This window comes from Ochotona curzoniae, unplaced genomic scaffold, assembly GCF_017591425.1.
Source record: "Ochotona curzoniae isolate NIBS_2020 unplaced genomic scaffold, NIBS_Ocur_1.0 contig_46, whole genome shotgun sequence".
In the NCBI taxonomy this organism is placed as follows: Eukaryota; Metazoa; Chordata; class Mammalia; order Lagomorpha; family Ochotonidae; genus Ochotona; species Ochotona curzoniae.
Window position 1 is genome coordinate 74,949 of NW_024466340.1, and position 27,305 is coordinate 102,253.

General features: G+C 48.9%; 1 protein-coding gene across 1 annotated transcript in view; it reads right to left on the reverse strand.

The window, feature by feature from the left end:
• Window positions 1–20,242, reverse strand: part of CCDC60 (coiled-coil domain containing 60) — a gene marked incomplete at its 3' end in the record, with an annotated part of 85,676 nt that extends 65,434 nt beyond the window's left edge. Inside the window, exons 1-2 of the mRNA XM_040987201.1 lie at window positions 20,125–20,242; window positions 14,645–14,759 (exon numbers count right to left, since the gene is read on the reverse strand). Of these exons, the coding sequence (XP_040843135.1) occupies window positions 14,645–14,759; window positions 20,125–20,242 (233 nt within the window). The remainder of the gene's footprint in view (window positions 1–14,644; window positions 14,760–20,124) is intronic.
• Window positions 20,243–27,305: the final 7,063 nt, after the last annotated feature.

Sequence of the window (27,305 nt, forward strand, 5' to 3'; positions counted from 1 at the left end):
CTTCTACTGTTATTATTGTTGCTATTTAAGTTGTACAACTGGATGATTCAATATGTACATATATTAGGAGATAATCACCATAATCAAGATGTCTAACACATCTCTCACCTTACATGGTTAATCCTTTTATGAGATTGCTCAGCATCCACTCCCTAAGGAAGTGTCAAGTATGCACTGTCACCTGTGGTCAGCGTGCCGGACGTACCAGCACTGGACACAATTCATTTTGTGTAATGGACACCCTGTCTCTCCACACCAACATCTCCAAATCCTCTCCCCAGCCGGCTCCCAGCAGCCCCTGCTCCAGCTCTGTTTCTTTGAGTTTGGCCATTTTGGCCTCGGGGGTCGCGTTTCCTACAGCCGCCTTGTCAGTGTTCGGGTAACTAGCCCTGGACAAGAAGGATGGTAGTCTGGGGGCTTGTGTGGGGGCAGGATTTCCTCCCTACACACTCAGGTTCTGGAGTAGTGCTGGCTGATGATTTCAGCATAGACAGCCGACAGTGGGGTGAGGCACGAGACGTTCAGCTCTGACCAGGGTCTTTCTGCACAGTTGGTGGTGGGCACTCCTCCAGGACTTGCCGTAGTGTTGCACTAAGCATCACAGGAGGAGAGCAAGCGGGGGTCAGAGAGTGATGTAGTTGGGGCTGCTGGTGGTGGTTTCCCTTCTGCGCTTACAGTGCGGTCTCTGCCTCTCCTCAGGATGCCAGCTCGCAGTTCCCTGTCAAAGCTTGTCGTGGCCAGAAGATGTTCGGAGAGTTCCCAGGAGATGCCAAACATCCGCCCAGGACCAGGGACAGTGTCTGCCCCCTCCCACAGGGCCTGCTGGGTTGCCCTCATCAGAAGCAACCCCCCTGGCTAAGGTGAAGCCGTCATCTCTCACCTTGAGGGAGCGCCTCAACAAGTCCAAGGCTGACACCTGCCGTGGAGCAGGAACGCAGAAGGAAGCACCCACTGCCCTGAGTCCTTTCCTGTCCATAGACACACATGTAGGCTGCTGTTCCTGCCCCCGCTCTTCACAGTGACTCATTGATTTTCATTGTTTAAGGCAGGCACGCGCTCACACACACACACACGCACACACACACTCATCCTTGTTCACGCTCCAAATGCCTGCAACAGCCAGGGTTGGGACAGGTCAACACTAGGAAGCTAGGAAGTCAGTCTGAGTCTCCTGCTTGTGTGGCAGGGACCCAAGTATCTGAGCCACTGCATGCTGCGCTGCAGGGTCTGCAATAGCAGGAAGCTCAGAGACCAGAAGTAAAGCTGGGATTCCAATCAGGGGCTCCGACCTAGAAAGGAGGTGTCCCAAGCAGTGACATCTCTCTTGTTTAGATTTATTTATTTTTATTGCAAAGTTAGATATATAGAGAGGAGGAGAGAGAGAAACATTTTCCGTCTGATGATTCACTCCCTAAGTGATTGCAATGGCCGGAGCTGCACTGATCCGAAGCCAGGTACCTGGAGCTTCTTCCGGGTTTCCCACACAGAGGCAGGGTCCCAAGGACTTTGGGCTGTCCTGGACTGCTTTCCCAGGCCACAATTAGGGAGCTGGATGGGAAGTGGAGCTGCCGGGATTAGAACCGGTGCCATTATGGGATCCAGGCATTCAAGGTGAGGACTTTAGCTACTAGGCCACTGCGCCGGAACCCCAAGTGGTGACATCTTAACTACTGCTCTGAATGACTGCCTCTCTCCATGGCCCTGGTCGTATGTGTGCGTGTGCCTTAAAAAAATGAACAGAAAATGTGGTTGTTTCCTGTCATCTTTCCCAGACCAAAGGTTCCCAAAGGGAACGAAATCAAAAAAACAACCATGTAGGCGAGTGGTCAGCAAGATCCAACACATGGAGATGCACACCTTCCAAGACCTGGATCCAGGGACCAGTGTGGACACAATCTGATGAGTGGTCCAGCTCTCCCCAGAGCGGGAGGCGGCTGCCAAGAGCTGGCTGGGGAGAGGATATGGTTGGTGCGGTGTGTTCATTACCTGAAATGAATTGAGTCCTACAGCTGGCACATCCAGCTGGCATGTCCATCTTCCCCAGTGCCCATCCATCTGGTTGGGACTGCCCAACAGGCAGGACAGAGCCTGGGACCCAAGGCTACACCATCAGATGGCACACATCCTGTCCTCAGAGAATGCTCGGTGATGTCTTTCTTTAATCTTTGTGTAGTTTGCTCAAGTTCATGGTCACATTGTAAGAGTATATGCTTTGGGCCATCATTTTACTCATGCCTTCAGCTTCTTCTCTGCCCATTCTTAGTGGTGGTTCCATTCTTAGTGGTGGTTCGGCCACCAGGATCTCACTGGTTGGGTTGCTTGCCAAGCAGTCTCGAAGACAGGGCATATGCCATCTGATGTCTTCACCTCCTCCAAGCAAGAAGGGTGCTCAAGGGGCAGCTCCAGGCAGCCATGGCACTGTGCCCTGCACAACGTTGCCATGCTCACTCCTCAAGTCAGTGTTACGAGTGACACCTCTGAAACTGCGTAGAGAGACCCTGCCCTGGACCACACCTGCCTCTTCTCCCCACCACCCTTGCGCATGGGTAATAGCTGACCTTTATTCCAAGGTCCCAGCATCTGGGACTTGCTTTTTCATGGATGTGTCTTTGAGGCTGTCTCGGCCAGTGATTCCTGTGTTAACTAGCTTTCTTCAGTGAACTCCTTCATCAGTTTTTCCGGCTTAAGGACCTTCTTGTGAAACACGGAGCTTACAGGTTCCTGTAACTTTGCACTTGCCTTCTGCTGGGAAAGTCTCATATGGTGCTAACCTGACTCAGAACAGGATCTAAAGTTAAACACGCAAGGAGACATGCTGAAGCACTGAGCTATGAATCTTCTGGAAACAGGACTCCTGGGCCTGATGGAGGAGGCCCAACAAAGCAATTGCTTAGACATCCCCCTACACAGACACACACACACAGACACACACACACACACACACACACACACACACACACACACACACACAATCATCTGTTGCAGATACAACCTAAGGATACCCACTAAAGCATCATCATTCTCTGAATTTCCCAGGCTGTTGGATTTGCCTGTCCTGCATTTTGTAGCTCAGGGCAGGAAAGTGCCTCTTTGGGCATTCCTACTGACTTTTGTTCCTGTTTTCATGGGAAATCTGGGGGAAATCAAGTTCAGGCAAATTTTCAGCTGTCCTCCTAACCTGTGATGGGATGGATGGCGCTGTGTTGAGTTGGGGGGGTTGGGGGTGGCTATTTCTGGGAATTCTTTCAGTTCACATTACTGCATACTAAAGTGCTTTCTGAAACTGCTGGGGCAGGGTGGGGACAGGGCATCCTGGAGCCTAGAGGGGAAGGGGTCTGGGTCAACCCTGAGAGCTGTGAGCTGGGACGGTGAACCTCAGCAGAGATGTCCATGAACCCACCTGGAGGCCCTGTTCTCTATGGAGACACCTTGTAGCTGTGAGAAAGGCAAGTGATTTCCTCCCCCCTGGGGTGTGCAAAGGTCACAGCAGGTCTGTAGTAGACGTGAGAGTTCAGGGGAGCGTGAAGCCCCCGAAGAAAGACGCCAGGGTTCCTGGGACTAATTGGGCGATGGATCATAGGGCACAGTGAAAAAAGGCAAAAAGAGATAGATAATTGTAGCCCATGGAACAAAGAAATAGTCCTTGTAATACATTTTTATTCATTTCCTACCTTCCCCTGACCCACCCCTGTCTGTAACAGGGAGTTGTATGGAGGAAAGAGATGGTTTGGATCACCTCTTTAGAAAAAAATTTACTTGGGGCCAGGCATGGTAGTCTAATGGCTGAAGTCCTCCCTTGCATGTGTCAGGATCCCATACGGGTGCTGGTTTGTGTCCTGGCTGCTCCACTTCCCATCCAGCTCCCTGCTGGTGGCCTGGGAAAGCAGTCGAGGACAGCCCAAAGCCTTGGGACCCTGCACTCGTGTGGCAGACCCAGAAGAAGCTCCTGGCTCTTGGCTTTGGTCGAGAAATCCTGCCAAGCGCATTGCTGCTCATGTACTCCCTCCCCCAGTTCCATCAATGCCTGCCACATTGATGGCATCCCATGTGGTTGCTGGTTCAAGTCCTGGCTAGTTCTGAACCAGCTCCCTGCTGGTGTAGCTAGGAAAGCAGAGGATGATGACCCAAGTACTCTGACATCCGCCACCTGTGTGGGAGAGCCAGAGGAAGCTCCCGGCTCCTGGCCTCAGCCTGACCCAACTCCAACCACTGCAGCCATCGTTTGGGGAATGAATCAGTGGGTAAAAAGACGACCTCTTTCTGTTTCTGTCACTCTTTCAAATACAGTCTTTCTTAAAAGACAAGATGGGATACAGAAAGCAGAGAAAACTTCACCTAGAATCACAGTTGGCTAGGGGTGTCAAAGACACGTGAAGACACTGGAAACAGAAAGAAATGACTGGAGCCTCCAGCTCACATCTGAGATGATAAAATGCAATTAACTGAAAGCTGCTTTCTTCAGGTCATGGCAGGGACCCCGCCTTTGGTTATGTGGCTATGTTTTTCGATTACATAGGAGTAGCTGTGTCATCTTATGGAACCAGGGACTCTAATTAATGGCCATTCATTGGCTGCAGGGTGTGGGAAAGCTGCTGTGTGTGTGTGTGTGTGTGTGTGTGTGTGTGTGTAGGGGAAGGAGGGGGTAGATTTATGTCTTCTCTGAACATTTCACATAGTACAATTTGCAAGCCTGAGCTAAGCCTGCATGCAAGATGCTGAGGAGTGTATGAACACACAATTCTAAACATTCTAGGGCTTTCAGGATAGGTGTCAAGTCTGAAGAGGGGAGGCAGTGGGCAATGGAAGCCTCAGGGTTGAACTTCTAAAAGAAGTTTGGGGCTACAGGCTATGGATGTAGCAATCCTGGGTGTTGAAGGATGAGATGCAAGGGGGAAAAAAAAAACCTACTGAAAGCACTCAGCAAATGTCTGAGGTCAACAATAATTTCCCCAACTGTTTAAATTCACTGATTAAAGCTCGGCTTCAATCATAAAGGGATTTGGGTGAGGTAGGCTTCTTCTGCTGATCTCTTACACTGCTCCAGCCCTCGATTTGAGTTAATAAGATATTAAAGTCTTCTTATGAGTTTTATAATTTCCAGATGGCAAATAAATTAAATACTCTGCAGCAGTTCTAATCCATGGTGGTAGTTTCCTGGAGTTCTGGGCTGAGAAGACCCTGGACACCGTTTCTGGATTCGCATGGGGAGGTTGCTGCGACCTAGTTGCACTATCCTCCGTGGGCATCATCTTGCCTCTAATTGTTTTAATTCAGTCATTAGTTTTACCCCCTTTCTGTTTGAAAGGAAAAAAAAAAAAGCTGGGAGAAGCTCACTCACATACCAGTTTGTGAGCCATTAACTCATAAAGCAGACCAAGAAATAGGGTAGGATGCTAAAAGTGCCACATTTGCTCTTGATTTTCTCTGCACTTCGCAAACTGGGACATTATTTTAGTCCCGCTCCTTGGCTGGCAAGCACGAGTGGGGCTTGTTTGAAGAGTGACAGCCAGTGTTACAGGATGTGGAAGACCTCATAGAAATCTGAGATCAGAAACTTCTCAGAGAGAGAGGAACTGGTATCTGTCTCTAGAGGAGAGAGCTTCGTGGACCTCAGCAGGAGGAAGTTTGGAAGTCTGAGTGTGTGTGTGTGTGTGTGTGTGTGTGTGCATTACCCAACGACTTCTTCTCTTTGACCTTGTTTTCATTCTGTTCTTTCTTCCTAACTGGCGTCTGCTCCATTCATGACACCTGTTCACACATCCTTCTGTTCCCTAATCCTTTGCCTCCCAGCCAGCTCTCCATGGCCCCTCTGCTCTTCATCTCTCATGGTCTTGGAGCTTCCACTCCCGGTGCTACCTGCTGTCTCGTGGGTGAGCACCCACAAGAGTGAGATCTTCTGATGCATGCAGATTACTGACACAAGTGCAGGTCTCAAAGGTCAGTTCAGACTTGGCAATGACTAAAACATGGCCCCCAGTTTCTATTCTTTTGCAGTGTGATTTAAGTTCTTTTTTTTTTTTTAAAGCTGTTTTATTTATTCAAAGGATAGAGTTACAGGAGAGAGAAATTTTTCATCTACTGTTTCAACTCCACAAATGGCCACAATGGCCAGAGCTGAGCCAGGCTAAATCCAGGAGCCTGAAACTCCATCCAGATTTCTCACGTGTGTGTGGCAGGGACCCAATAACTTGGGCCATATTCTGCTGTTTTTCCTGGAACATTAACAGAGAGCTGGATAAGAATTGGAGCAACAGTGACTTGAACAGGTGCTCAGATGGGATGCTGACATCACAGGTGGGGGCTTAACCTACTGTGCTGGACCCTGAAGTTCTTTCTATCATCTAGAAGTAGAATTGACTTTCCCGTCTTTAATCTGGGCTGGATCTATGATTTGCTTTGGCCACAAGACTATGGTAGAGATGATATTTTGGTCAGTTCCTGGCTTAGTGCTCAAGGGATCTTGCATCCTTCCGTTCCAGCTCAGGATCTTGCCATAAGGAGAACAATCTCTAACCAACCTACGGGAGAACGAGAGACCAACTAAGAGCTGTCTGGAGTTAGCTGACCTCCAACCATGGGAGAGAACCACAATCAAGATCAGGAGAGCCACTAACCCAAAAACTGAGAGGGCAGCTGACAGCAGAGAATCCATCTGGCAGCTGAACCACAGCTCTGTAACCATGAATAAATGCTTATTGTTTGGGGATCTGAATTGTTTTAAGCTGCTCCTTCTGATGCCAGTATCCTGTAGCACGGTGCTTGTTTGAGTTCTGGCTGCCCCATTTTCTGCTCCAGTTCCTTGGTAATGCTTCTGGGAAGGCAGCAGAAAATGGTCCAAGTGCTCCCACGTGGGAAGATCAGGACGGAGTGCCATGTTCGTGGTTTTGGCCTAACCCAACCCTGGCAGTTGTGGCCATTCAGAGTGAGGCAGCGGATAAAGATTCATTCTCCCTCTCTCAATGTTGCTGTTTCACATAAATCTTTAAAAAAATGCTTATTGTTTTAAGTCACTGAGTTTTGGGGAGTATTTTATCATGCTGCAATAGCTGTTTGATGGAATGACTTTAAGTAGCTCTCTCAACTTCTCCAAGTTTCTTTTCTCATTACAGAAGTCAATCCACAAGACCTTTCCTGCCTGCTGCAGGGAAGATTTTGAAAATGTTATGCAAATAAAAAATTTTGGCAAATATTTATTGCATATTCACTCCATGACAAGCAATAAACTAAACCCCGGGCATGTGCAGGATAAGTTGACTTCGTTTTAAGGTGACATTGATAGCTGTTCCTCCTAGCTCGGGCCAGACCCCAGCCTTTCATCTGGGGTGGGCACTCCTGCTGGAAGGGGAAAACTCAGTGGGCACTCCTGAGAGTGCTCAAGCGATGGGCCCCTTATCCCATGTTCTGCTGAGTTATTCCATGGATTTACATATGCACCACTTCTCTTGCTTCCCTTGCTGAGCTAACATACAAGCCTTATTATCCTTATTATTATTATTTTCTAACCTGGTAAGTTCTAGAGACCATCCTACCGATAATTATTTGTTCAGGTTCATGCCAGTGGACGTGACACAGTCCTTGCTGTAAGAGCTCTGACGCCCTGAGGAGGAAGGCAGAGCTGCAAAAAGGTCACGCAGCATGCGGATTCTGCTCTTCCCCTTTAGTTCCCACTCTCAGCTCCCACATCCAATCCCTTAGCTGGTATTGGGGCTCTCCCTCCAAGGCAACTCTGAATCCATCCATGTCTCTCAATTTGGTGCTTTTAAAATTTCCATTGTCATTTTCCATCACAGCCTTCCAACTGGTGTCTAGGCAGCAGATGGAGTTCCCTTCTGAAAATCAGGTCAGAGACAGACATTTGGCCTGGCAGTTAAGGATACTTCAATTCTGTACTGGAGTGCCTGGGTGTGATTCCTGGCTCTTGATTTCAACTTCTCATTAATGTGGCCACTGGGAGGCAGCAGGTAGGGCCCATGTGTCTGGGTCTCTGCCACTCAACGTGGGAGACACAGGTTAAGTTCCCACTTACTGGCTTTGGTGTGACTCTGCCCCAGAATGACAAGTAGATAAGAGCACTTGCTTTCGTTCTCCCTCTCTCTCGTTTTGTTCTGCAAGTTTCATTGAATTTAGACTACAACTTAAACTTCCCACCATAGATTACAAACCTGGCTATGTATGAACCAGGCCTTGCCCAACTTTTCAACTTCATTTTTTTTTTAAGATTTACTTTATTTTTATTGAAAAGGCAGATATACAGAGAGGAGAGACAGAGAGGAAGATCTTCCTCCGATGATTCACTCCCAAGTGAGCGCAATGGCCAATGCTATACCGATCCGAAGCCAGGAGCCTCTTCCGGGTCTCCCACATGGGTGCAGGGTCCCAAGGCTTTGAGCTGTCCTCGACTGCTTTCCCGGGCCACAGGCAGGGAGCTGGATGGGAAGCAGGACTAGAACCGGCGCCCATATGGGATCCTGGGCATGCAAGGCGAGGATCTTAACCACTGTGCCATTGCGCCGGGCCCTCAACTTCATTCTTTGCTTCTCTCATCCTCTCTCTGTTCCAGACACACAAGCTTTCTCTTTGTTCCCCGATTTCCAGTTTGTTTTGATTTTGGCATCATTCACATATTCCCTGAAATACCGTAGCTCTCTTCTCCTCTCTACTTGGCAGAGAGGAAGAGACCTATGGAAAGGGCACGGAAGTCTCCAACCACTGGTTCACCCAAGTCAGAGATTCAAATTCAGTTCTTCAATGCGGGTGACAGGAACCCAGCTTACTTGAACCATCCCTGCTGCCTCCCAGGATACGCATTGCCAGGAAGCTGGTGTCAGGAGCAAGAGCTGGGGAGTACAACCTGGATGCCCCCATGTTAGATCAGGGCATCGTAACAGCCATGCACCTGTTCCCAAGAAACTCTTCAAGGACACTGAGGCATCAGCCCCTGAGCGCTTCCTGATAAACCACTCTTCCTTGAAGACCATTGCTGAAATCACAGCCTCCTCATGGAGATTTATACAACATCTCATTTGATGCTCACCCTTACCTAAATCTGTTTACTTCCCCGTTGACTTTTTTTGTTGTTGTTGTCTTCACCCCATCTCAGTGCATACCATCCTCTCATTCCCTGAGAACAGAGGTCATGGCTGCTGTGTTTTCTGCTGTGTCTCGCATGTGTGCAGTGAGAACTAGTGTAGGAGGAGACTGCAAGGCATTTGTGAGAGAGCAGAAGGAAAAAGGTAAGCTTATTTTGGTGCAACATTTTTGAAATCCATGCATTCATTGTTTTGTTTTTGTAATATGCAGTCCTATGAACTTTTGTTAAGACTTGTCACATACCTGGAAATGCCCTGTGCTCAGTAAATACATGTTGGAAAAGATGAATGAGCACAAACTGACTTTGCTTAACTCGATTAAAAAAAAAAGCTGCTTTCTTTGACCCAAATTCCACCTTGGTTATTTCTCACAGCCTTCACAGGAGAGCAAAACCTCCAATCTCCTAAACACCTGCAGAACTTGTCCTCTGCTGGGGTCCACCTCCCGGGAGGTGAAGGTGGGTGGAACACTTCCTCACTGTTTATTTGTAATCTGCTTGTGCCTAACTAAACTTTGCCACAGTAAATCATAGCTCCAGGTTCAACATTTTAGTTTTTAGTTTCAGAAATGCTTATTATTATTATTTTTTTTTAACAAAAAAGCTTGCAATTTAAAAACTGCTAGCAGCTTTGGAAGAAAATACAAATTGCCACTGTCTTCAGAATCAACCAAGAGGGACTGGCTGGCCGTATGTCACAGCAAGTTAAGCTGCCACCTGTAACACTGAAGGATACCCCATATGGGCCCTGGCTTGAGTCCCAGCTGCTCTGCTTCTGTTCCTGCCCCCTGCCAATGCACCTGGGAAAGCAGGGAGAGATGAACCAAGTGCTTGAGTCCCTGCCAACCCACATGGGAGACCTGGATGGAGTTTAAGGTTCCTGGCAACAGCCTGGCCCAGACCTGATTGTTGTGTGTACAGAGTGCATTCAGGGAGTGAATTCAGATTGTGTGTGTGTGTGTATTGGATGAACCTTTCTCTGTGTCACCCTGCCTTTCAGATAAATAATAAATAAATCTCAAAAATAGCCAACTAAGAACTGGGCACACACACAGAAATCCCAAGGATCGACTTCTGCTCCCAGAAATATTGGCCTCTAAGCATGGGACACGCTGCTTGGTGTCACCGAACATCTGGCGGGACATGCAAGGAGGAAAGCGGTTAGAGTTTTGCTCTTTTTAGGGCCGTGTTAAATTGGCCATGAAATGAGAGATGGTGCAATTGAATTATCAGAGGGCTGAAGTATTAAATAAAAATCCAGGAGACAGTCGGGGTGTTTGGTTCGAGGCATGCTAGACGTTAATGGGAGATGAAATGGCTCTGAAAAACACTGAGTGGAAATGACAACATCTTTGGCTCAGAATCTGCCTCATGTAATATATGGGGAGATGGAACCACAGGGGAGGGGGCAGGGTTCGCTCTTTCTGGAGAGGAAGCTGCTCCTGGGAAACAGGACATTTCCATCTGGAAAGGAATTGCTCATTTCTGAAATTTTACTGGGGCCCATGCTGGTCTGTCGGGTTGGAATATTTTCTGGTTGATTCCTGTTCTGCTTGTGGTCTCCCTCTTGGCCCCTCCCACGTTCCCCCTTCAAGTTGAGCTGATGGACCAGTTAAGTTAGGCTGATGAAGACATGAAACTCTAGTCCTTGTTGAAGCAATGGTAAATGTGTCTGGCAGGTGTGACCGACTCTACCTGCCAACCAAAGGGTGGCAGAAAAGCTGCTGTGTTGCCTTTTAATCTCTGGCTGCGCTGGTGGGAAGCACCACCCCTGATGTTCCTGGGGCACATGTCCAGTGCTGTACTGGTGAATGGCTAACAACTGGCTCACAAGGCTGGGGCAGGGAAGTCTGGCTTCACTTGCAAACATTCCCTCAAGGGCTGATGTGAGCATAGAGCTGGGGAGAGATGGACCATGACATTCTCCATAGCTGTCCCACCACACAGTTCCAATAACCAATTGTCTCAAGAGCAGAGGTAAGAAAAATGTATCAAGTGAAGTCAAAGTTATCGGAGTCCTATGTGGAGTCGTTTTTGCCAAACTCGAACAACAACAACAGAGTGATAATAAAGCAGGGAGGCTAGGAAAGAACAAGCTCATGCATACGTACCTGAAAACCAGAATCATCACAAATGACTCAAGAGAACCACAACCTTCAACTAAGCTCCCTTTGCCCTTATTGTTTTTTAAGATTTAGTTTAATATGGAAGGCAGTTAGAAGAGAGATAGAGGCATAACGGAGAGAGATCTTCTGTCTTGGTTCAGTTCTCACTGATCCTAAGGCCTGGAGCTAGGTCAGTCCAAAATCAGGAGTCAAATGCTTCTTTGGATCTCCCATGAGGGCGTGGGGCCTGAGGGCTTGGTCCATCCTTTGCTGCTTTCCAGCGTGCATTAGCAGACAGCCAGATTGGAAAAGAAACAGCTGCGACATGAATCGGTGGCCATAGAGGATGCCAGTGCTGTAGGTGGTAGCTTTACCTGCTATGCTGCAATGCTGGCCCCCCCATGCCCTTATGAAAAAATATTTATAAAAAAGGTGCCTGGAGGCTAGTGCAATGGCTCAACTGGCTAATCCTCCCCTTACAACGTACCAAGATCCCACATAGGCACCAGTTTGTGTCCCAGCTGCTCCTCTTCCTATCCAGCTCCCTGCTTGTGGCCTGGGAAAAAAACAGATAGTCCAAAGCCTTGGGACTCTGCACCTAAGTGGGAGTCTTGCAAGAAGCTCCTGGCTTTGGATCGACTCAACATCAGCCGTTGCAGCCATTTGAGGAGTGAACCAGTGGATGCAAGACATTTTTCTCTGTGTCTCCTTCTCTCTGTAAATCTGATCTGCCTTTCCAATAAAAATAAGTAAATCTTAAAAAAAGAAAGAAAGAAAGAAAGAAAAAAGATGCCTGCCCAGCAACTGTGGGACTGACGTCACCCAGGGAATTGACTCTTGTGGCCAAGGATTATTGTTTCATAGGCACCTCTGTCATCTTCCTTGTCTGGCCTTGGAATAAGACTTCCGCATGTCTCAATGTCCTTGAACAGGCAGGCACGTCCTCCCACCGCGCTGTCCTTTACAGAGCAAACAAATGGATCATCTTCAGAAATTTCTCTTTGCGTTTATTCGTTAAGTTTTCAGAATCATTAGGAAGGGATGAGCGTCAAGTGTTTTTCCTTTTGCTTTAATGTCATCAGAAGGTTATCATTATAGTTTAGTTTTCAACAATAGCTGGGCTTTAGCCATTGGCTTGAAAATTTCCTAAAGATTTGGCCACAGACTCTGCATGGAGGTCAGCCCACCATCTGCATCTTACAAGGACCCCTGTGTTATCATCAGTTCTGTGTCCACAGTGCACAGACTGTCCTGGAAGCCCTCACCCCTCAGGTGCTGGGCATTCCCGGACAGCTTGTCAGCTGGAGCTCTCTGTGGACACACTGCCACCTTGGTCAGGATGACTGTGTACGTCTAGTGTTGGACTGATGGGTACTCACGACAAGACAGTTGATTCTGTGGTTTTAACCTCACCTCAGGTGCAGTTTTGCTGGTGCACCATTCCCCGTGAAGCTCCGGACATCCTTCAGGCATGGTCTGCAGCTCAGAGCAAGTCCCTGGGGGGAGGCTCCCTGTGGTGCATGCTGGCCCCTACTTAGGGCACTCTGGTCTTCTTGAGTTTTCATTGTCCCTGGGAGCAGCTTGGTTCTCGAGGCATTAGCTTCATGAAGTTCTTCCCTTAGGCCCATGCACATGGTAGGAACCAATATGGCTACAGTCAACAGAGGGTCTTTGTTGATCTCCGGGGCTCTGTGTAGGAACCAAAATTCAAACACGCTTCCTGAATTTGGCTCTGGGAGACTCTTGAGCCATGAGCCATGCTGGCTACTCAAGCTGCAGGCATTAACTGTGGGATTATCCCAGCACTGATGGTTATGCTAGTCTGTAGGACTGCCATGAAGATTGCCATGGCCCAGATAGCTCAAATAGCAGATTATTTTCTTGCTGCTCTAGAGGCTGTGAAAGTCCAAGATCAAGGCTGGCAGAGCAGAGTTCCTCCTGAGGCCTCTCTTCTTATGGCAGGTGGCTGCCTTCCTACTGTGTCCTTCAGTTGGCCCTCTGCGGTGTGCCTGCACAGGCCTGGTGTCTCCTCTTTTTTCCAAGGACATAGCCAAAATTAAATTAGGGACACTGCCTTATGAGATCTCATCTAACCTTAATTATCCCTTCAATGGCCCTGCATCCAAATGTATGTATGTGTGCGCGCACAATCCACTGCCTCCCAACTACTAGGAACCTGGAATGTGGCCCTGGATGCTTCATCGTGTCATGACATTACATCATGTGAGGCTGGCAGAAAGCCAAGCACCTCATTACCTTGTTTCTCAAGTTGATTGATTTACACGTGGAATGGCAATATTTTGGATGCCTTGTGGAATGACTGCCATTTCCACTGACACACTCTCATGTGGCTGGCATTGGGTTTCCACTGCAGAGGGCCTGTGTGGGGATCCTTTGAGAGTTGGCACAGTGTGGCCACCCCTCTTGTGGTGCTGAGATATATGGCCTTCTTGGGTCCTCTCTTGACTCCTCCTGGAGTTCCTCCAGTAGTCTGTCCTGCTCCTCTCTTTCCTCCTGCTTTCAGAATCTCCTCCTGGGCTCTGGCACTGGTTCTGTCACATGGTGCCACTGAGGCAGGGCTGGGTGGAGTTGCTAGCGCTGCCGAGGAGGGCAGAGGAGGAAGGTAGGGGTACACGCCACGCCTCTCACCATGGTTTGGCTCAGAGTAGAAGAGGTTCATGATACACATGTGTCCCCTAGTCTACTACTGCCACTTACATTCCCCTTTTGTATGCTGAAAGCTTTTCTAGTTCCATCCTGCTATGAGTTGCTTTGCCAAAAGCCCTATTTGTCCAGATTTCCAGATCCCATAGAGGAGGAAAGGGGATGAGGGAAGCTAAGCCCATCTTGTTGCATGCAGAGGCATCAAGCATTGTCCCAGCTCTGAGCTGGCTCACACCGTTGGGAAGGACATGAGCGGGGAGTGCGGTAGGGGCCCTGTGTTCAGGGCCATGGGGAGGGGTACTCTGTGTGCATTATTTCACCCAGTTTTTCCAACAGCCTTGTATTATTTCCATTTTACAGATGGGAAAATGGTCTCCTCGGGAGGTTGATTCACCCCTCCTGTGCCACCAGCTGGCAGGTGGTGGAGGCAGTGTGTCAGTATTTCATACTGTGACTGACCCTGTGTCACCTGAGAGTCAGGGGTGAAGAGAGAAGATTCTCCAGAACAATTTGGAATGCTCTCGAGTTGGAATTCAGGTCCAGGCAGAGAAGCAGATGGAATTCCAGGCAGGAGCCCAGGCCAAGGCGTAGCCGGAACATGGAGGAAGGCCCAGTTTACTTCCTGAGAAGCCCAACCCAGCAAGGCATCCTAGCTCTGCTCCTTGGAGCTGCCCTCCCAGCCTTCTGCTGCAGATTTAGGGATGGGGAGCATAAGGACATGGGGGAGGACGTGCAGGGACCTCCCTACCCCCATAGCCTGCCCACCTCTGCCACATGGCCCACTCACCGGCTTCGCAGGAGGTCTTTCTTGAGGTTCCTTATTTCCTTGTCCATGTACCTAATGCTCTTCATAGGCTTGTCCGGGACCTGTTGGGTAGATGAGAGTGAGGGGGAGAAGGGTGCTTACTTAGCTGTTCTGGCAGAACCAGTCTATGGCAGACCACACCCTCTGAGTTAGGGCGTGTGTGTTGAGGGGTTGGTCCTGGGTAGCAGAGTCCATCTCCACGCCAGGAGGACCTCGTGTGGCATGGCAGATGTGACAAGAGCTTTTCAGAAAGGTGCCACGGGCTCTGTCCTGGTTCTGCAATGACCAGCTGTCGTCAATCTTGGGCTAACCGCCCAACCTCAGTGGGCTTCAGCACAACAGGAGAATCATTCCTGCCCTGTTTGGAGGAGTAAGTTAATGGCCGAACCCCCGATTTGCAGCAAGCTGGTTGATCATAAGTGGAACTATTATTAGCATTGCCTTGGAAAGAAAGCAGAAAATTAAACTGTACAAATAATTATTATTGTTGGTGGCCTTGGCAGTTGGTTTGAAGAGCTGACTCAAGAAGTAGATGTACTCTCTCCCCCACCCTTTCTGCCCACACAGATGAGTGAGTTATTCAGGTAATTGTTCACGAGCTTTGTCTTTGCTCTATTCATTTGCCTGGCCTGGACAGAGAGGAACCCACATGCTCCTGAACTTTATTATTCAGAGGTTGATATCAGATAACATGAAGAAAGATAGCTGAACAAACAAGCTATATTCTAATATAAAAAACACTTTTCTCAGACCCCGGCCTAGAGAAATAATAAGCAGAATATTGTCTGGATCATTCTGCTTTGAAATGAAGTGTTGCATGTTAGTGTGCGTGTGTGTGTGTGTTTTAATCAAAGGAGGTACTTAGAAATTACGGGGAAATGGTCACTGTGAGACGAAGCTGGAGGAAGGGTGCACTGTGATGACTTTTTGCGAAATGCAATCCATCAGCACCTAGCAAATGATTTAAAATCAAGCAGTTTCTGCATCAGCATGTGCTGTCACATGCTCTCATGGCGTATCATGTTATTGTCACTGTCACTACATCATTAAGTATGCTTGATCTTTACAGTGCAATTACAAACTACGAATGAAAAGAGGCTGAACTGTGAATGAACCTGAGTGAGGTTTCGGACACCTCCGGATATCAGTAACCACGCCATCCTGGTTCAGCAGTTAGCAATGACCGTGATGTTACAACAGAGCAGTAGGTGGCGCTAGATGCCATAGCTTCGAATCAAATCCAGGGGTCTCTCTCCTTGTCTGGCTCTTTTCCCCCCCTCCTGCCTCTCTCCTCTCCGGTTTGATTGAAATGGAAATTGGCTGCCAGCATCAATGAGTCCCTATCAGCCCTGGGACCGCCGGCATGCAGGCAGCCCATGTGCTACCCACCCAGTTAAAGAAAACGAATCAAATACATTAATCTTATAAGCTCTTTTGACAGGGCCAGCAGCTCAGCTGTCAGGCACCAGCAGCCAATGGCAGCCTGCGGGATGGGGTTGGGGGCTGCCGTTCAAAGACCTGCAGGAGCTTCAGTGAACCGGCCCTGGGTTGCAACGACCCCTCTACTCTGTTCTGGTGACCTAGTCGACAGTGATACTCTGGTGCCTAACCATCCAGCATTCCTCATGTGCCTGGAAATGTGCTGGGCTAGTGACGGCCAGTGGGCTCCAGTCTGAATGTCAGCTTCATTCTATCTGCGAGTGAGGCACTAGAGTTTCCTGGAGCTCCCACGGTCCAATCTCATCGGGGGTAGGGAGGATTTCTCCGATTCATTAACAATGCCTGCCTCGGACCTGGGCACGGGAAACAGAAGCACAGGGGCATCCTGAGCGGGAAAAATTCACCTGCCTCTCCTCTTTGACTCCTCATGACCAGCCCATGAGCTGGGTGTCGTGGGAATTGTGATCATCCCCACGTTGATGAGTGGGAGACCTGAGACCCAGAAGAATAGAGTAACTTTCCTGAAGCCACCCAGACTCGGGCCTTGGGTCCCGCTTTCTGGATGTTCCCTTGTCACAAGATGCATGGGCTGGGGGAGATTGCTGACATTTCTCTCTTTGTTGATCCATCCATTATTACAGCTTTGGCCTTTGCCGCAGTGCAAAGGAAAGAGGTCTTTCTCCTCGGCAGGAAGCTGCAAGCAGCTAGGAACAGACCAGCTGGCAGGTGGAGGGTGACAGCAGGGAGCAGCTCAGGGAAGGCTCTCCCAAGTTTACTAATCCAGACAAGAGACTCCTGAGGCTGAGAAACCACAAGGAGTCACTTTGATAAAAGCAGCAAGTCAAAGGAAGTTCCATTTGTTAAGACAACATCAAAAACCAGGGGCCAGCATTGTGGTGCAGCAGGCTGGTCTCTGCCCTGTGGCACTGACTGGTACCATATGGGTACCAGTTCATGTTCTGGCTGCTCCACTTCCCAGCTGTCTACCTACAGCCTGGGAAAGCAACAGGGCATGGCCTGAGCCACTGAGCAGCTCATCTCTGGCCGTGCGGTTGTCATCTGGGGAGCGAACCAGTGGATGGAAGATCTTTCTCTTTGTCTCTCCTTCTCTCTCTGTAAAATCTGCCTTTCAAATGAAAACTGATGAATTTTTAAGGAATGAATTTAATGGATGTTTTTGTTTTTTGAGTGAGCACTACTTCCTAACGGTTTAGGAACATGCCGAAGGGTACGTGTGACCTCTGTCTTGTCCTCAAGCTGTTTATTTCCTCCATGGAGATGACAAATCTTGCCTAGTTTGTGTGTATTCTTTCAGGGAGCTTTCACAGAAGCAAACACATACACACATGCACACACATGTACACATAGACGCATTTTCTTTAACCCCAAGCATCCCCTTTCCACGCAAACACACAAATGGGAATTCTGTTGGCATTTCCTCTGTATAATCACTACATCCTGCAGAATGTTAGACTCGGGTGCAGGAGGCTGCAGCAAGGTGACACTAAGGGCTGCTCTTGGGAGCTGGAACTCAGCGCATGGGTGGGTCATCACCAACTCACGCACTGAGGCTCAGAGACAGGGATGGGGGTTGACCTGAGGGATGGGTTGTTGGAGGGCGACGTGGTACAGCGATACACAGAAAGATAAGTAGACAACAGCTAGAGATGGATGACAGACGGCTAGAGAGATGTGAATGTGAATGGGGAGGGAGGGAAGAGAGAGAGAAAGAAGAGGACAGGGAGAAAGGAAGACAGGGCTAGATGCTATGATGGGAAGGCCCAAGAATGACACGGACTGGCGTGGGGCGGCGGGTGGGGGGACTGCCTAAGAACAGAAAAAAATGCCTGTTTTTGTGGATGAAGTCTGATGGCACAGAATCACTCCCCCTTCATTTACATACTGTTTAGGGCCTGTGGAAAAAGCAGAGCTCACTGATGGGGGACTAAGATAGTGGGGCTCTGCACACCCTGCGCCAGTTTACTGTCTGTGGAGAGGTTTGCTGTGTTCCGAGTTCCAAGAATGCAGCAGGCGTCTTCCTGCATGAATTTTCAGCCGTAGATTATTGTCAAGGACACATGAAAATACTGCCCCAAAATAAACAAGGGTGACGGTTCTGGGCCTCGTCCCATCAATGAGCTGGCGGTGCGATGGTGCCCAGGATCATTTCTGTAATTCTCCCCATTATCTCTGCATCGGGTTTCCGAAGATTGGACAGCCGAGAATCACAGAAGTTAGAGCGGTGGAATTGCGGCCCATTACCTGGTTTCTGTGTGCTCAAAAACACGGAGGAGCGCTTTTTTTTTTTAAAGGAAGCAGATACCAGATGAAAGATACCATCTGTTTATACTTAAAAAAAAAAAAAATCCAAACCCTGTGTCTTCCCTCATTTTCCTTTAAAAAGTTTGTATGTAAAGGTAAGCAGAAGGACAAGCAGAATTTTTCCACGAGCTAGTTCACATTCCCCAGGTGTCTCCTGTGTCTGGACCTGGCCCAGGCCCACAGCAAGAGCTGGGAACTCCTTCTAGGTGTCACACGCGGGTGGCAGGGACCCAGGCATCCGAGCCATCCCTTGCTGCTGTCCAGGCAGTGCATTAGCAGGAAGCTGGAATTGGGAGAGGAACTGGAACTGGGACTAGAACCAGTCACTCCAATACGGAACGTGGGTGTTCCAAGCAGAACCTTGTCCAGCACCATGCCAAACACCTGCCTTCTCCTTTCACTTCTCGGTTATTTGTTGGGGCGAGGGCTGGGGGGCTCTTGGGTGATTGCCACTCATTCATCCTAGGCTTTCCGCAGACTGGCTGGAGCAATGCCCTCTTTCACATTGCAGCTGAGCCCTCTGTTGGACATCCAGGCCGCTTCCTAGGGGGTCACTGAGGCTGTTTCTGGTTGTGATAACTTGGGCAGATGCCAGGGATGTTGGTGATCATCCTACAATGGACAGGAAAGTCCTCCCTCTCCTGCAGAGCTGTAGCTGACGATGACTGTCAAGAGTGTGCATGGCTGCCACGGCACACGGGCATCCTATTCTAGCTTGTGTGCCTTCCTCTAAGTCAGGCCTGTCCAGCAAGGCGCCTGACATCTCCAGATCACAGGCGGTAAGCACCTGCCACCTGCTGACAGCCAGTGAGTGAGCTGGGAAGTGGACCTTCACCTGTCGCTAACTGCAGCCCCAGTGACCATGGCCTTAGGACACACCGTCAGCCAGTGGACTCTGTGCTAAAACACACCTGGCAGTCCTGACTCACAGAAACTGGGGCGTTGGGGAGTGTTTGTCCTCTTTAGCAGCTACATTTTGGGCTAATGTGTTGCATACAAATACATGACTGAAGTACAGCCTCGGAGGAATCCAGTCTCCACAGGAAACGGTTAGTGCTTTTGGTTACCTGAACTCATCAGGTTCCTCTTTGGGGTTTAGTCACAGGATTAATGGAGCCTTTCTGACCGTATCAGTCTCAACTGTGGGCGAGGAAAAAACGTTGCTCCGTTTCAGGGTGTGATTTGGTCTGGACATGACTTGGTTATAAATGAGATCATCCCACAGCCAACCAACCACCACAGGCCACAGAAGACGGTGGTGCAAAAAGCTCAGATTTTGCAATCTGAGAGACAAGGGTTCAAACCCCAGCTCTGCCATTTGCTGTTCCTCTGGACAAGAATCACAAGGAACAAGCGCTCTTAAGCGTCCATTTAAACAACAACAAAAAAGTAGGTGTCCATTTTAAAAGTAGTAAATATTTTCTATTTTGCATTTTTTTTAAAGAGGAGGGGAGAGAGGAGACAGACAGACAGTTGCTTTTGCTGGGATCAGAAGCGGAGCTGAGACCCAGACATTCCAATCTGGACCTTAACTGCTGTGCCCAACACTCAACCTCCCACCAGCACGCTCCCAGCTTCTTCGAGTCAATCTTGTTAGATTTCATAAATGAGCGACATCGGGTGGCATTTGTCTTTTTGTGCTTGACGCGTTTCAGCTAACACGATGGTTCCAGTTCCAACCATTTGCCACTGTAACTCACAAGGGCTCCCCCTCTCTTCAGCGGCCGGATGACCCTCGCTCGTGTACACTTGCTCCCTCGTACTGCATTTGGTCTCTCCATGCATCAGGTCGTAGAGACACTGAGGCTGTTTCCGCATCTTGGCTGCTGTAAACAGTGCTGCGTGCATTCGTATTTTAAGCGCAACGTTCAAAGCTCTACTTATGTGGGCAATTATTCCTCTCACGTTGCAAGTGGCACGCGTTCTGTTCCTCCTCCTCTGGATTCTAACTGTGCAGGATGCACAGGGAACGTGACCTTGTCACTCTGAGTCTTTGGTCTTGGTCACAATGCCAGACAAAGAGCGCTTGGTTGGCAGATGTCCACTGAGTGAATAGATGCCCGGGAATGAAACTGGGGCGTTTGTTAATTTTCAACTTGTTCGACTCAACTCAGAGACGAAACCGGAAACACTGAATTCGGGGTGCGAGAACAGATGCGAATGCTTTCCATCCTGACACCTCTGAGGGACTCAGCTCTTCGTGCAGGAAGTCAGGAGTCAAAGATCATCTCTTGGGAGAACCGGGCAAGCCACGCACAGGCAGCAGAACGCTTACAGCCGCAGAAACCAGTAGTCACCAACTCAACAGACACGTGCGGGAGCTAGGTCCTCCTCTTTCATAGCAGTGGGTCTCATTCAAGTCTGAAGTGCAGCAACCGAGAAATGCAAGCCAAAGAGTCTGGAGAGACGGATTGTGGGAAGCCCTGGCAGAGTGCTGGGAGTGGCTGCCCTGGGCAGGAGGGTGCCTGCATCACAGCTGAGAAGGAACTGGGGAGAGGGGCTCCCGTTCTTCAAAAGACTCACCCTGATAGCAGAGCTACTTTTAACTCATGTATGCTTCTAATTAATCTTCTGAAATTTAAATGAGTTTGAGAGCCCTATTCGGAATTAAAATACAGAGCCCCCCCCTTTGTTCCCAGGAAAATCAACAAACACAACCCCCGCCCCCCGTCATATCCATCCTCATTTCAGAGTCGAGACAAAATTAATTTGGAAAAGAAAATACAGCTGGGAGCAGAGTTAGCAACCTCAGGAAATGCAGGGAAATGTAATTGAGTAAGAATTATCTCCTTAATTACTTCTGACCAAATCAATAACAACGCTAGATGAGAAAAGCGCAGTGGCCACCGCCTCCGAGTACCAAGTACCCAGAGAGATGCACTGGGGTTCAGGCTTGTTTGAGAAGCAAAACGCCTCCCTTCTCCTCGTTAGCAAACACAGATCCAGGGGCGCGTGAGCCGGACCAGGCGAGGATGCAGAGCGCTTAGCCCACCTGGAGACAATTTTAAAATGGGGCGGGGGTGGGACCAGGTTTTCGGTACAGTGGTTGCTGCGTGGGATGCCCACATCTCTTACTGGAGTATCTGGATCTGAGTCCCAGCTCTGCCCCTCTATGCACTGTGGGAGGCAAGCAACAGGTGACGGCTCAACTCTTTGCCTGGGAGACCATGCAGTTGCCGGCTCCTAGCCTCAGCCTGGCCCAGGCCCACCAGCTCTTGCACACTTTTGTGGAACAAACCAGAACATGATGATACTCTCTTATTGCCTTTAAAAATAATTGTTTAAAAAATAAACAAACAAAAGCATGGTAGCAACCTGAATTAAGCAGCAGAGGTCTCTGAAGAGGTGAAAGAAAAGCATGATGCCTTCGATGCTGCCAAGTTTACCCTCCCAAATCGCCACAATAGCCAAGCTGAAGCCAGGAGTCTGAAACTTCATTCAGGCCGCCCACGTGTGTGCAGAGGCCAAGGCACTAAGGCTGCCTTCTGTTGCTTTTCCAGGCCACTAGCAGGGAGCTGGATGGGAAGAGAGGTGACCCGGAGTCGAACTGACACTCATCTGTGATACTGCCATTGCAAACAGAGGCTTAACCCACTGTGCCCCAATGCTGCCCCCACCTGCAAACATTTCTTTAAAACCACTTCAGACATGTTTCTGGGGAGGGGGCAGTGAGGACCCTTGTCTCCGTGGCCCTGATTGCTACACTTACTAGATTCATCATGGTTTTGGGGCTGCGTGAAAATGCCCTCTAGAGTTCTCCACCTGTCTGACCTCATCCAGGCCTGAACAATGTCTTCAGATGATTGCTTCCTTAGGCCTGTGGATGAGTCAGCCAGTGTCCAGGACATGCCGTATACTCTGTCATCCAGAACCGACTTTCTGAATCTGCACCCCTCCCCTCAACTCCACCACGGTCCCAGCCAAGAGTTAGGAACTCTGAACCTCCTGCCCCCAAGCCTGGAAGCTTCCAGAGTCCCCTGGCGGGGCTGGGGGTGAGGAAGGAGACAGCGAAGCAGAGTGACAGAGCCGTGCTGCGGGCTGATGGAGCACGTAGAACTATCTGACACAGCACGGTGGAGGGTCAGTCGGGGATAAGGGATGTGACTTCTAAGTCCTCACTGAGTCCTGGAGCTACACAGTTATCTCCATTTTGCAGATTAAAGAATAAATACACAGAGAGGCTAATTTCCAGAGTTACACACATGTTGAGTGAGGGATAGGACTGGGGCTCCAACCCAAGCTGCACTTTGGCTCCACAGTCTGCACTTTGTTTCACCCAGAGATGAACTCTCCGAGGCCCAGGGAAGCCGGAGGATGTTCCCAAGGCCACACAGAAAAGCAGCGGGAGACTCCAGACACGCACATGCAGTCCCTTACTTCCTGGTGTGCTACCCGGCAAGGACAGTACGTCCGAGGGCAAGGTACGAGGGCAGGAGGAGCTACACAGACCTGAGCTTACTGGCCAGGGTCTTCAATCCATGGGATACTACTTGAGCTCTGTACTGTTGTGTGGGGATAATCAGAGGGCCAAAATCGTACCGTGCTGATGGAGATCCAGTGAGCTAGGGAACGCGCGTGAAGCTTTGGCAACCAGGTACCGCGGGGGGAGGGAGGCTCTCAACAAGTGCTAGTTGTTAATGTGTAACTGTCATAATTAATAAGCTGTGCTGCTAATGAAGGTGTGAAGTGCAGGTGACCAGAGGCTAGATCTGCAGTGGTCCTTGTTTCCATCAGTAAAAGAGGGTTATTATTACGTGCCCTTCGCTCATGACACCAAGAGCGTTATGAGAATTAATTACAAGTTTTATAATGTGCTATGCACTTTGATACTCTATAAACAGAGAAATGTGATGACTGAATATTTGTTCAATGCCCATTACAGAGGATCTGGAATTGCTTTACTGATGTATCAAAAGGAAAAAAAAAAAACAGCATTTCAAAGGAGTATAAATCTATCTGAGCTGCAAAAAAAAAAAAAAAAAGAAAGAAAGAAAAAGAACTCACCAGCACTGGACATCTGGGCATCACTGGGCTGATGCCCAAGTTTTGGCAACGTGGCAAAAGGTATTGAGTCTGGCGGGGGGTGGGGGCGGTGCTCTCCTCCTGTTGGTTTGAGCTCCTTACTGGCTAAGGATCATATCCTGGTTTTCAGCGGATTCTCACCATTGAGCACAGAGTCAGATGTGCAACAGGCACTGGGACAACGCTGGAGGCGGGGAAGGAAGGATGAATGGATGGATGGACAGGTGGATGAATGAATGGTTGGGTGAATGCAACGCATAACTTCTTGCAGATAGGAGATTATGGGGGCCTGGGTCCAAATGCTAGAGCCACAGTAGACAAGGACTGTGTCACAGCATTGGCAGAGAAACTACACTGTATCTTAGCCAAAAGGCCGAGGAGAGAAAGTCACCCAGGCTGTGTGACAAACTAGAAAGGAAAATGGCATCAAACAGACCTAGGCTAACAACCAGACTGAAGAGCACGCTCCTGTTTCTTCATCTGGATGTAGCAGTAGTGTTTGTCAGGATCCTAGAACTAAAAGCAACAAGAAATTCCACCTACCATTGCTTAAACATAAGAAAAGTTACTGCTTCATCTGAAAGGATTTCAGAGCAAGCTTTGAGGTTTCGAGATTGGATGGAAAGATCTGTCATGTCACTGAGCTGGGCATATTGCAGTGGTCCATGGACTCAATTCTGTCCTTAAGAGTCCTGTGTCTAATGGCTGTGAAACTGCTTCTGTGGTGACCGGGAACAGGCTTGCCTTCCCAGATGCCCCAGCATGTCTCTAGTGTTTCCTTGATCCGAGTGGGCTCAGGCATGCTCACCATTTAAACGACTGAGCTGACCTCAGTGAGGCTACCATGACTGGCCATGACCGGTGCTGCTCAAACTGGGGTCGGCAGACCAAGACCATCAGAATCACTTGGGAGCTTGTGAGATCTGCACATTCATGGACCATATTCAAGGCTGTTTAAATGAAAAGCCTCCAGCTTGCATCCAGAGTACCTCCTTAATCATGCTTGCCTGGGCACACCAACACCTGTTGACGCCTGAGACGCATTGGATGAGGCAGCTTAACTGGGAGGGATGTTGGTGCTTCGTGTGCAACACCATGTGGATGATGATGTCTCATATGTAAGACCACCCACCATAGCTGTTTTAAACAGCTTGGGTTTCTTTCCATCCCTAGTGATAACTAAATATATACTCTTGGCCATTAAGAATCTCCTCCCCTCACTCAGGTGCCGCATAGCTGGTGTTTTTCTAGCCTATGAAAACCAAACTGTGGACTTAATTTATACTTACAGTGCTTAAGTGGCAGTGGCAAAAGGCATTGTTCAGCCTGGTACCATTTTCACCTTGAAAACAGAGAGCATGTAATGGGTAATGCTTAACACAAAGAGATGCTTGGTAAATGGTGTGATTTCAGGCACGGGTTTTGGGGTGCTGGGGTTGTGTGCCAGGGTAGGACCATGCTGATCCAGCCTAGGATCACATCCCATGGAGAAACTCCTACTCTGGCCACACCGGAAGGGTCAGGGTGCTCGAGCAGGATATCCAGCGGTGAGGAGGGTGGGCGTGGCATCACCTCCACCTGCCCTTTCCCACATGTTTTCAGGGTCCTTTTGGGGGCTGTTATGGAAAACATAGCTCTACTTGAGGCTCTGATCTTTCACTCTGCAAGTTGCAGCTTTCCTTTGAAGTGAAATTATAATTAAAAGGATTGAAAATCCTACAAGCATTGAAGAAGAAAGAAAAAAAAAAACCCCAAGCATATACCAGATGAGGTCTGGATATGACAGGCTCTGCTGGCAAAGCCTCCTGCTTCAACAGCTGGCAACGCATGGCAGGCTCACAGGGGAAAAAATGGAGTTGGCCATTTGCTTGGAGGAACTTAATTCCAAATGAGCTGGGACTGGAAAGGTCCTCTTATCCCCAGAGAGGAGTAGGCTTCTTTCGAACAGATGGAGGGCAAGGGAAACGTTGGCAGAGAGAAGGGATTTAATTAAGTTGGATCTTGGGTCCCTCGTTCGACAAGAGGGTTCCTGCCTGGATCCTAGGTGCATGTCCTATGTCTACCTCATGGACTGGGGCAACGACATGGGTTTGTCAACCGGGCTTCCAGAACTGATCCTTTGTCCCAAATTAGGGACAAGAAAACTTCATGTTTGGAAGCAAGAGCAATGGGGCTGTGTGAGTGGATCAAACATTCACGCTGGATCTTTGCTGTTGTTATTGACAGAGTTTGTGCTTCTGAGAAACTTCACCTGCTCAGAGTTCCAGTTCAACTATGACCCTAGGTGACTTACAGTCTCCCATGTCACCAGCTTCCTCATCTGTAAGATGGACGCTTTCATACTGTGGCCTTTCTTTTTAGGGATGTTGTGAGAAGCAGAGTTAATGAATTACAGGGCCTAGAACCTGGGCATTTAACACTAGCTTGATAAAAGCTGATTATCAAGACAGATTCTGCCGATCATATGCTCCTAAGCTTTTTAGAAAGCCCTGCCTAAACTAGAACTTACTAGAAAGAGCCACTTTCACTGAGACAATCTCAAGGACTGCTTAGAGATCTGGTCACACGACACTGGTTCCACCCTTTCAAAGTGTCCTTCACCATCCCAAAGGCGTGGAAGGTTGAGCGAGCATGAGTCAAGTGCGCTGATCTCACCCTCACCTTCCTCCCTCCTGTGTGGTCCTAGGTGCACATCTGGATGCTTCAGGCTAGCCATGGGAGTCTTAAGAGAACAATATAGATTTTATTTACGCTTTTAGATGACATAATGCTGTTAATATAAAAATTGAGAGGTAGAGAGGGAGAGAGAGAGAGAGATTCCCTTCTCCCTGATGCTTGCCATAGGAGGGACTGGGTCACAACAAAGATGGGAGTGAGGGGCCCAATGCAGATCTCCTGTATAGGTAGCAGGGACCCAAGCACTCGGGTCAGTCATTACTTGAGTATGCATTGGAAGGAAGCTGGAGGCAACAATTGATATGGAGAGGTGGACATCTTAACTGTGAGGTTTAACAGCTACTCTCAAAAATCTGGACTTTGGTATTAGAGGTTTCAAATCCTCAACCTTCCACCTGGTGTAGCCACCGTGGACATGCCCTTTATCCTGAGACTCATCAGTCTCAGTTCTAAAAAATAAAGATGCTCATGTAACACCTGCCTTAACATGCACCTGTGAAGAATGATGATGCACACAGAACGCCTGGCATGCAGCAATGTGTGGTGAGTGGTGTCTGCCACTAGTAATCTAACAGAAACACTGTTTGTTCTGGAGATATTTTGGGGGGGGGGGTCTGCTGAGGGTCTATTCTTGACCCTGGATCTTGGAACTCAAAAATATTCAAGGTGCCTAAGGCTGTCGAACTGTTTTTGTGAGAGCCAGGAAGGTGTGTGGAGAGTTCCTTCCCTGAAGGTGCTCCTTAATACCTGATGGCTTCAGTGCAGCCCTGCTCGTCCAGGAAAGGCCATCTCTCCTGCTTCATCTTGTCCACACCTGAGGCAAGTCCCATTAAGTGTATTTCCCTGTATTTCCCTGCAATATCCCTTTGCAGAAAATGTCACTCAAAAATAGGAAGACACAGACTGGTATTGGTCTCCCCTTGAAATCTGTTGGGAGGTGGGCACAGGGTACCTCTTTGAAGGCTGTTTTTTGAGTCACACACAGGAGCATGATCGGGCAGCGGGGGGAAAATTCCATTTGCACAACTTCTCCTGCAACTTGTTCTCAGAGGGCAGGTTGATGAATCGTGTTTGTCTGCGTTTATTCCACGTACATTTCAGAAGTCGTTTATTGCAGCTACATTTTAAAAATATAAACATGCTCTCTGTTTAGTGTAGGTACAAATCTCCAGGATGTGCGTCT